Genomic DNA, 10,919 nt, shown 5'->3' on the forward strand with positions numbered 1-10,919 from the left:
TTTCTTTTCATAAAGGAAAACTTATTTTTCCCTTACTTTTACAAATGTTACTCCAAAGTTTCTCATTCTTCAGAAAGCCTTTGCTAACGGATGCACATTCCTCTTGAACAAGCTGGGGGGTGCTCTCTGTTACTAAATACTAGAGGAATGTGGATTTTTAGAAGTTCTCTTATTATGCTGTTCAAACAGCTACACTGTACACGTTAACTTGTAAATATTTTATCTTAATTTGTATTCATCGTCTGTATTGTAATAAAAAATTTTAATGTAAAACTTGTGTGTGTATTAACATTACTAGCAGGAAAGGCAGTAACTTCACTTGGCCTACCACTTAAATTTATTCTTTCAATTATATCAAGAGTTTAACTTATACAGTAATAGTTTTTGCACATTACTCAGGAAAAATAAACCTTTGGTCTCTGCACTGAAACAACTCATGTTTTTTGTTGACCTATACTTCCCCCTCTTTGCAAACTTCACACTGACATGTGACAAGGTTGGGAATTCTTCACATTAGATGCAATCTACCCTCTGCTTAAAATGTCATCTCTCTGCCAAAGCTGAAGATCCTTAGCAACTCCTGATTATCCTTTTTATTTATTTATTTTAAAAGAAATAGCAATCAAGTATGTTTTGTTTAGGCCACAGAAGACACCCTGGTAACTGTGTAAACACAATGGCTGTAAACAAGAGTCAGATTTAACTATGTAAAATGATACAAAACAGAAAAAAAAACCCTGCCCTCCCACATCTATCCCAATACTGGGTAAAATGTCTTAACAGCAGGAACAGATAAAATTGTTGATTTTCATAAGAAATAAAGATGTACAAATGCATCGCCTCAATGCATTTGTGATGAATTCCTAACGCCTACAGGACTGCTCTTGCAGATACGTTATCGTACCCAGCTGAAACTGCCAGCTGCCACTTGTTGCACACAACTGGAAAAATTCTTTTTTATAAAACTGACAGTTTTTACTGCAGTTTTGTGGAAGGCAGTTGTGCACCACCTTTAATGCAGGAAATCTAACTTTGCATTTGAAAGCTGGCTTGAGCTAACTTTGTTCTTTCTTATGACTTTAACAATCTAGTGCCTGCTTTTTTGTACACAGAGGTTGAAGGCTCCAGTGCTAGATTCCACATGAGGATCACTCCATTCTGTCTTTTAATAACAGCTGACCTTTCAGAAAAGTGAAGTTATTTACATTTCTCTGTCAAGCAAGTAAGAGTTCGAAACCACTGATGAGAAACGGCAAAACCTCAGCATTCCCTGCTGCCCAAGGCTCCAGCAGTGTATGGCTCAGTTTACATCAGTCAGCTGTAAAGTCCAGCCCCACTGACAGGGCAGTTGCTTAGGGGTTAAGGGAGGTAGAGCTATCACCATTCCCTTTTCTCCCAGTGCAACCCATTTCAGCAGTTCCTTGTAGCCAACCAGCTTCACCTGGGATAGAAACATACACCATAATTACAACAGTGCCTTTTCAAAGTGCATATAATTGCAAAACTGACAAAAGAAATGTTATTCCATAGCTACTTTACTATCCAATTATCCTTAAATGCCAGTTACTTAAAACCAAATTAATGGTAAAATAGTAATTAAAGGTGGTAGAAAAATACTTGTAAAAGTAGGTATGTAAGTAATAAAGCTGGTGATACTGGGTCTTGAGAAGTACTTAGGTCTGTAAAAGGTACATAAACACTTTCGGAAGTATTCTGGCTGGGATTTGGGTACCACAGTACACAGCTTTGTATCCCCTATATCTGAAATGCCTGTTTCCCACAGTGGAATGTGTAGTCTTGCATGAGCAGCATTTCTTACAGTGCTGCCAGATACCTCAGAACAAAGCTGACCTGAAGAACCGCTCCACTAAAAACACAAAAATGGCTTTTGATGGTGAGACTCTTATGCCAGCTGGTGAAATACTGAAAAAAACAGAGCAGTTTAAGGGAGCAGCTGAAGACCAGTCTCTACCCCTGAGGAACTTTACTCTCTTGTGCACATATAGTCTAGATACCTCTACAAAATTCAAGATGCATCTACATAATTTCTGAAATTACTCTTCCTTCCTTATTGCAGAGCTCTCTTAGCACTAGTAAGTGCTTTTTCATGGAACTAGACCAGAAGAGACTGTCAAGAAACACCCTTAAAGCATTTCAGCAGTTAGTGGGCATCCAAAGCATGAGACCAGGACACAGCTAAGACAAAGTGCATCTTGACCTTCAATGCAGAGTGTTGACATTCTAAGTCCTGAGCACCAGCTCTTTTGCTCTAGAAATCTGCTTTGATTGGGTTATGCTACTTGCTAGTGTAGTGTCCTCAACTTTGGACCACCACTTGCTCCAAGACACACATCCAGGGTTGCACTGACTCATTATTGAGCATCCCTGGGCAATGAAAACCTCTGTGTCCTTTCCCTCCATGCAAGGCTTTGACTGGAAACTACTGCACCACTGCAGCAACTGCAACATCACCAAAGTCATGAAGATGACTATTTATAAAGAAAGGTCATGCTGAGTCGAGTCTACACAGGAAATGGGGAGGGCAGCAGGTTTTTTCCCCTGCTACCTGGCCCATTTTATGATCTTTAGTTTGTGAGCTAAAACATATCCCAGCAACAATTCAGCCTAACTTTGGTTGTTGGAGAAGAAACATCCCACTGGGAGGACTATGACAAGGAGGTCCCAGAAAGAAAACAAATATTTTGCTGGAACACTTCCAACATACTCTGTCCTAAGAGTTATACACTCCCAAAGACGCCAAAAACTAAAATAAACACTGATGTTTTCCTTCAGAGTATCTTCATTTCTTGCACTGTATGTTAAAGGCCTCGCTGTTCTAAAGGGGAAGGGGTGGGGGGCAGAGGAATGAGGCTGTGTGGGGGCATGTGTTTTACCTGTGTTTCTCCAAGCTTAGCCTGTGGCTCCCCAAGTTCCAGAATCCCAGAGACGGGCCAGTTCAGGAAGATAGCGTTGACTTTGCCTTCTTTAGGGCTGAAAGTATACCTGGTTGGAAATGGGGAACAGACACACATGTCAGTTCTTCCTTGTAAATGTTCTGAAGCGATTATATATAGAGTGCTTTCAACACTGCAAAAATGGATTTGAAAAGTTGGCATTAATTACATTTTCACATACACAACCATCTTTTCAGTCAATTTATACCTTTTAATAAAGACTGTTCGTTGAAAAAAATGCTCTAACAAACTAGAAGTAATAGAGACTATTAAAGAACTGAATTTAGAGGTAAACATCTGTAGTACCCTTAGCAAGCACACAATAACTCACTGCTGATCAGCCATGTAGGAAGGAGGTACTTGCAGGGCAGGGGGATTCATTAACAGGTAATTGTGGGTTATATTCCAAGATCTATGGTAATTCTCAGCTATAAACAAACAGGCATTCCACTAAAAAAAAAATAAAATAACAAGTATGTGTGACAATAAAGCTTCCACCTTGCATAGACAGTTTTTTAAAAAATTAATTTCAGCAGACATTATCTACAGCACGTCCTTGGAAATCTTGTGGCATACATTCAAAACATTCCTCCCTCCTTACTTCGTTTAGTTACATTTTTTATTGCTCTTGGAAGCGGTTTTACCAAACAGCCAACAGGAGTTGATACTGAAGCCAAATAGCCAAGTCTTGTTGGGAATAGGAGTAAAATGGCCCAGTGAGACAGAGAAGAGGGCAAGACCAAAGCTCAGATGGATCATTAAGGCCTTAGAGCAGCTGTGAGGCACAAAGGCAGAGGAGAGCCCAGAGAACGGATGAATTTAGTGACCAAGCAATTGCTTCTATCTTCCCCTGTATTTTTACCTTAAAAAGAAATGCAGGACATATTAGACTGATTGCTAGTTTCTTTCTTTCCCCACTTTCTCTCTAAACAGTGGCATCATATTTCTTCGTACAGATAAACACTTCACAGCAGTTTTTTATTTCTGGATTTAAATTTTTTATATAGTTTCTGTTCTACTTTATGCAGCCTGCACTTTGGTTCAGCACCCTTACCACACTTGTGGTGTGACCGTGTCGTTCTGCGCTCTCCATGGTTTCGTTGCGTAGATGGCTCCTCCATTGACTCTCAGCCAGGCACCCATCTGCCTCAGGCGCTCCTCAAACACCACAGCAATGCGACCATCATGAGTGGGCCCAATATTCATCAAGAGATTTCCTCCACAAGACACTGTTTCTACAAGTTGCTGAAATGTTTTTAAACACACACACACAGACAGCATATGGTTACAACTAATTAAATCACGGATTTGAAGTTCTTTCTGAAGCCAGGCACAATAAACTGAATGAGTTTTGTTACTGCTGCGTGTTTAGACTTTGGAGGTCATCCCAATAGTCAATGCAAAATTTAAGCTCCCATAAAACAAAGTTCTGCTGTCAATTCTTATGGCAGAAAACAGCCCAAAATACATTTGTGCACCAATAAGTCTGACTGAACCAACATTACAATTGGATCCTACAAGTTTTTAACATTTCAGCTTCTGCAGGAATTTCATGAGGGTTTTACCAATAGAACAGATAGGAGACGATTTCTCTACATCGGAATAGATTAAGGTTAATGGATGCCAATTCATTTTTACTGAAGCAAAGAGAAGCAACTCCTTCTTCCTCTGTTTGGTTCCCTATTTTACAGAGACATCTGTAAAACACTAGGAAGCCTTCTGGAGTCCATAGATATCTGTGTTCACATCCACACTGCCCTCCAGAGATCATGGACCAAGATGCACAAGTCTGAGGAACAGACAGCTGGAGACAAGCTACTGCATGAATTAAAACCTTTTGCCTCTGCAAAAAGGTTACTTGAATTTGAAATTATCTTTTGCTAGTATGGTACTAAGATTTGGATTAAGTAACACTAACAAACAATCTTCCCCTAACTAGCTGAATTTTGCAGTTAGATGTGTTGTATCTGAAAGATAAGTCTTCCTTTCATTCTCTTTTCCTGAGCTTCAAATATTTTTTGATACCTTCGACAAGCAAAGGGAATAACACAGGCTCTGTGCATCTGCTAGTGTTTATGTCTGCAATACCTGTGTTGGTTTTTTCTTTAAATGAAGTGGGATGAAAGGGAAGTGTCTCACTATAAGGTAGAAAGAGTATTAGAAGTTATAGACTGTTTCTAGCCAGAAGAGGGAAAAGATGCAGACTTCACTCAGGAGTTCCTAAACAGGACTGTGAAACTGCAACTGTTTGCGTCTCATCAACACAGAGGTGCAGTTACTAGAAAAACTTGGTAGAACTATGCGATTATTCGGTTTGGTTTCTGGCTGGTTACTCACAGGGGATATAACCTCAAAGAAACTGACTGAATTTTTGCTAGACAATTTTTCTTTTAGTAATTTCTATAACATGAGTAAGAATTACATGGATATTCCATCCTGCCAGCATTAGGCTGCAAATGAACAAAATTACTTATTATTTCATTGATTATTTAATTAAAATATTTCATTAAAAAAGATGTAATTGAAATGTTGCATAGTGTAGTAATCAGGAGGGAGAATAAGAAGTAGCAAGCACCTCCTTTGTCCCACTGTACCTTCACCAAGTCCTCAATTGTGAGGTAGTCATCAAGCTGTGCATTCCTCCTGTAGCCCCATGACCTCTTGTCAACAGTCATGCAGTTCTCCCATTTGTGAGGCAGGAGGCGTCCGGGGTTGTAGCGGTCACTACAGGTGTAGAAGCCACCATGCCGACAGATGCTGCCCACTCCCCAGCGGTCGTTGGTCACAACTGTGTCCCGGACTGGACTGGAAACAGAGAAATATTACGATTTTTATTCTAGAAAATGCAATCACAGTAATAATTTCCCACACACCCCTCTCCCAGAAGCTAACATTTAGGATGACTCCTGTACTATTAATTTATTACAATTAGATTAAGTGCAATTACAGGGATCTTATTCTCATCCTTTGCTAGTAAAAGGTGCAGATCAGCATTTCTTAGGGAAACACGCTCCAGATTTTCATAGGAAGCCTGACAGAAACCAGCCTGCTCTTTACATACACTGCCAGATATCTGGTCTGCGATGACAACAACGTACCCGTATTCTCAAATTACCCTACTATCCTTTTTGTCTTTATAGCAGACAATACTTAACCGAAGAATATGATTAGGTAGAAGAGCCAATACCACCTTAACTGATTAAATTGCAAATGTGGTTAAAAAATACAAAACAGTCTTTTTCTAAAGCAACTCTGATAGCTCTGGGGAAGACCTACATTCTGTATTTCAGGAAAATTACTATTTAGTTAAGTCTTCATAAGTAGAGCTAACAGGTTCCACAAAATATAGAGAAAAGGAGACAAACTAGACCAAGCAGAACTTCAGATAAGGAGCTAAACCAGCATCATTGCGTACCTGTCGTTATACAGCCAAGCCAAGAATCCAGTGCTGTTCCAGTAAGTATCTGGCGCATTTCCATCTCCATCAGACCAAATTATTTCTGGTTGGTACTTGGTCACAATTTCATAGAGTTCTGGTAATGATTTACTGCTTGGAAACTTTCTTGTCTTAAAGGCACTGGTAGCATCCTCAAGGAAGAGAGGATTAAACCATTCAAACAGAGAATGATATAACCCGAAATGTAAGTCAGTCCTGTTCCTAACAGATGTTGCTAGTTCAGCCACAAGGTCTCGTTTCGGTCCCACATCTACAGCATTCCAGATCCAAGAGTATTTGGACCCCCACAAAGTAAAGCCTGAAAAAAAAAAAAATTAAGGACAAGGAAGGGAAGAAGAAAAGGGGAAGTTATAGTTCCTCTTTCTGGAAAGCAGTTTGCAAGTGTGTTGCAAAAAATAAATATAAAATCATAAAAATTATATATGTAATAATATTGTTATAATGGTACAAAGTATGCCTATAATTTGTGCACGATAGTAGTTGTAACATCAGAACACCATGCCAGATACCTTTATGGTTTTTTTTTAAAACATATACATTTATATTTGCCAGTTCTGTACTGCTTAGAATAATTAATCCTTAATTATTCACTCCATTCATATGTCCCAATCAAATTAACCAAAAATACAGCAACTTTCAAGGCATCTACATTTACTCTGAGTGTATCAAACATGAACTGTGAATACACATTCAACAACTAGAAGATAAAAAGCTTGCTTTTCTTATGCAAAAGTCCACTTTTCATTTGTCCTGACCTTTGTAACAGCTCAATCAACCACATGTATACAAGCAGAGTGCAAGAACTCCCAAAACAGCTTTTAAAACATCAGCCTTCAATGTTAGGAGGGATTTAACGTTTCAGACACCCAGCAACCCAGCACAAGCACCTACAAGTGCTACTGCACTGCAGACTTAGACCATTGCCAGAGGATTTTCACTCTCACCTCCAAACTGCTTCATACTCAATGCCTAATAAATATTGCAATATTTTTGTGAACTGGATACCTGTAATTGCATCAACTAGACAAACAAGATAAAAATCCATGCCCAAGGCTACAGGACAGACTCAATGAATCTTTTGAAGTCACTGGGAATTACGCCATGAGCATCACCAAGGTCAAGACCGTGTCTGTGTCAGAACTGAGATTAAAAGTCACAAGTTACGAGTTGCCAGTCTTGAACCTACATCTTCCCAAAGACCAACAACATTCACTAGATGTACTGCCATATCGCATCTTGGTATTTTACACTTTTTTTGCTACCAAATTTCCTTCCAACCACTTTCTTTTTCTTTACTTTTCTCTGCAAATCATCTTAAAATAACAGCCCAAAAAGAAAAGGTGGCTGCAGAGTTACAGAGCTGGTTCAATGTTTTGGCTCCTAAGCACTGCATCAGGAAGAGCTACACCCTGTGTACATTTCAAACTCTGATGTTGACTCCTGGAACATACTCCTAAATTCCCTGGAGAAACCCATGCAGCTCACTAACTGCCTGTATACAGCAGCTCTCCATATGTTAAACAGTGCAGAATTCACTTTTGTGCTTCCTTGAGCAATAACAATAAAAAATAAACTATGGCTACTGCAGGAAGCTCAGCTGCCCTCATCATTTTGGGCTGTCTCACCTACAGCAAGAGAGCAATGGCACAATCTATTTTTCCTCCTATGTGAGCTTCATGGCCAGAATGTGTGTGTAAGAGTCAGGAAAACACACACACATTTTTGGGGTGGTTTGTTCCATTTGGCTGGGATGGGGCAAGTAAGCCTGCCTGGCTCTTTCTGTCTCCCTTAGCAGGCAGCAAAGTCACCCGGATTTTAATTCTGTGGACAAAAATGCAACAATTATTAACATTCACAAACCTTCCACTTACCTTCATGATGTTTTGAAGTTAAGACAACATATTTTGCACCTGAAGCCTTCAGAATATCTGCCCACTGGTTAGGATCAAAGAATTCTGCTGTAAGCAGTGGCCCAAAATCTTCGTAACTGAACCCAGGAGGGTAATTTGCCTCCATAAATTTCACATAAGGCGCTCTCTTTTCCTTCTGCCAGTACCACCTACAAAATACAGAGAAAAAACATGTTTACTGGTCTATTTTTAGACAAGAAAAAGAGAATTGAAATAATCAGCTCCTATTTGCATTCACACTGAGAAGCACACACACTGGAGGTACATGACACTGACCATAAGACAAAATTGCTTCTGAACAGTATTAACTATTAAATGGTTCCTTTTCTCTGTTTTCTTTCCCCATGCTCTACATCTTTCAAGCATTTCCCTTTGGAAAAGTCCCAGGATTTCATTTCAAGCAATGTCACACATTGAGAATAGAAAAATGGCAGTCATGTTCAGTACCCAAATCTCAAAACCATCCTAGAGAGCACAGGTAGACAGTCCACATCAGCAGTTCAGGTGGCACAAGGAATGCGCTTTTCCTGGACTAACATGACTTCCCCTCAAGTCACACACATCAGCCATCAGGCATCTCTGCAACCCACAAACATGTGGCCCAGCAGCTTTACCTCTCTGCTGGCCCAGAGTCCTCTACACCAAACGCAGCCGAGCGATCTGGTGTGGGAGTGGATGCCCCCGATCCCAGAGCAGGAGAGCACTCTGGGGGCTCTGAAACAAAGGCACCCTACCAGAAAGCATGTCCCCCAACAGCAACCTGCCTCTGCAAGAACCCCACACACTTCCAGATCCACCTCCGCCCCAGGCTCTAGCCTGAAGGCACGCATCAACCTCAGTCTATTGGACTAGATGGAAAAATAAGCTGATGATCTCTTTTTGCATCCCACCTAGCAATGACAGGGACAGGTTTTATTCTGAGCTTCCCCATCACAGTGACCACTACTGTCACTATTCCAACTGGTCTAGGCCACAGCAAGGCTTGGAGCTTCGCTCTGTGGTCCAAAGGAGGTCTCTCGTCCTCATTAGGGGCAGAGGTCATAAGTCACCAATTTTTTTTTTATGAATGAAACCAAGCAGCAAAAATCCTATTGGCATTCTCTGGCAGTCAATAGGGAAAAATTAAAGAAGAAAGAGAGAGCCTTCTTTACTGAAAGAATCTAGTAAAAAACAATAACTCTGAGTTTAAAATAGGTAATTGCATAAAGAAACATGTAAAATCCTTGCTTCTCTCCCTTTGTGACATGGTTTGCTAACATGAGGACTTCTGCTCTGGCATAATCAGATTCTGGAAACACACTGACAGAGGCTGTGCCACTCTGAGGGAAGGAGGATGGAATGGGTGATACCTGAGTTTATGGCCTTCCATTTGGAAGCTGTGAACACAGGACTTGCACATGCTGCCAGAAGGCCCTGAAGCAGCTCCACACCCACACATGCCTACGCTTGGGAGGCTACAGGAGTATAAAAACTGACTTCACCAAATACATTACTGTGTTTTGGGATCTTCCTAGAAAAACCAAAATAAACAAATGCTTGGTCCTGAATCTGTGGACCACTATCGCAGCACAGCACTCAGAGCAAGGCTTGAGCCCAAAGCTAGCTCCTACCCACACCTCCACCAGGAAGGTAATTTATTAGTAAACAGAGTTCATATTAAAAAAAAAAAAAAACTGCTGAAACCCATGAACATAACTCTGGAAAGAACAGACCAAACGTTCTCAGAAAACAGTGGTTTGTTTATATCACTGTTGGTTTGTTTTATGAATATTGCATTTAAGGTTTACCATAGCTCTGCCACAGAGCTGCTGTTACCTTCACATTGTAAATGATAGTGTGACTCACTCAAAGTCATGCAGGAAGTTATCGAGTAGAGCATGAAAAGAAGATAGCAAAAAAATGCTTACAGTTAAAGGGCCTGAACCAGTGAACACTCACAAACCAAAACATTTTATCTGGCCTTTGAATGAAAATCATTTGAAAGAGCAGAGCTTTAGGTTCTTAAAAATAAAAACCATAATAAAGAAGGAAGTTATCAACAACAAAAAAAAAACCACGTAGAAGAAAACTGCAGGCTGTTTCCCAAGGGAAGGGCAGTGATGGAGGGAGGGAGTGATGGACTCCCACTCCCCGCAGACAGTGCCACAGCCCTCCAGCAAGAGCTGCTCAAGGCCCTTTTGGGGAGGCAGGGAGGTCCTCAGTGCCCGTCCTCACAGAGCCTGGGGGCCGAGAGATCTTCTGCCACTCAACCACCTCTTTCACAAACGCTGTGGTGGAAACCACACCTTTCAGCTCTAGGAGCTCTCTGCTTCACTCGGTTACCATCAGCCAACACATGCAAGACTTTTAGAGCTGACGAGCCTCAGATGGAAATAAACCTCTTCCCACACACCTCAGCTCCAGGGTCAGTCTGCAGAGTAGCATAAACCTAATCACGGCTTTGAGGGAGGCGGTAGAGGAAGGACCCCAAACCAAACCCCACCTGTCCCAAGAACTGCTCTCCAAGCAAACCCTCCAAGCGACGTTACAACCCACCCGCAGCAGCAGCTATCTCGGTGCGACTCTCCCAGATGCCCCACGGCGACCGCGTCCAGGGGC

The 10,919-nt window shown here is 41.1% G+C and overlaps 1 protein-coding gene across 1 annotated transcript; it reads right to left on the reverse strand.

Moving 5' to 3' along the window:
- Positions 1 to 1,277: 1,277 nt before the first annotated feature.
- Positions 1,278 to 8,478, reverse strand: FUCA2 (fucosidase, alpha-L- 2, plasma; the record flags this gene model as incomplete). Its single annotated transcript, XM_010183907.1, has 6 exons — positions 1,278 to 1,441; positions 2,895 to 3,003; positions 4,009 to 4,199; positions 5,549 to 5,759; positions 6,370 to 6,709; positions 8,283 to 8,478. Coding segments are annotated over 6 exons (1,188 nt in total), but the record flags the coding sequence as incomplete, so codon positions are not given.
- Between the last annotated feature and the right edge of the window lie 2,441 nt (positions 8,479 to 10,919).

The sequence above is a fragment of the Mesitornis unicolor genome, unplaced genomic scaffold, assembly GCF_000695765.1.
Source record: "Mesitornis unicolor isolate BGI_N332 unplaced genomic scaffold, ASM69576v1 scaffold39844, whole genome shotgun sequence".
In the NCBI taxonomy this organism is placed as follows: Eukaryota; Metazoa; Chordata; class Aves; order Mesitornithiformes; family Mesitornithidae; genus Mesitornis; species Mesitornis unicolor.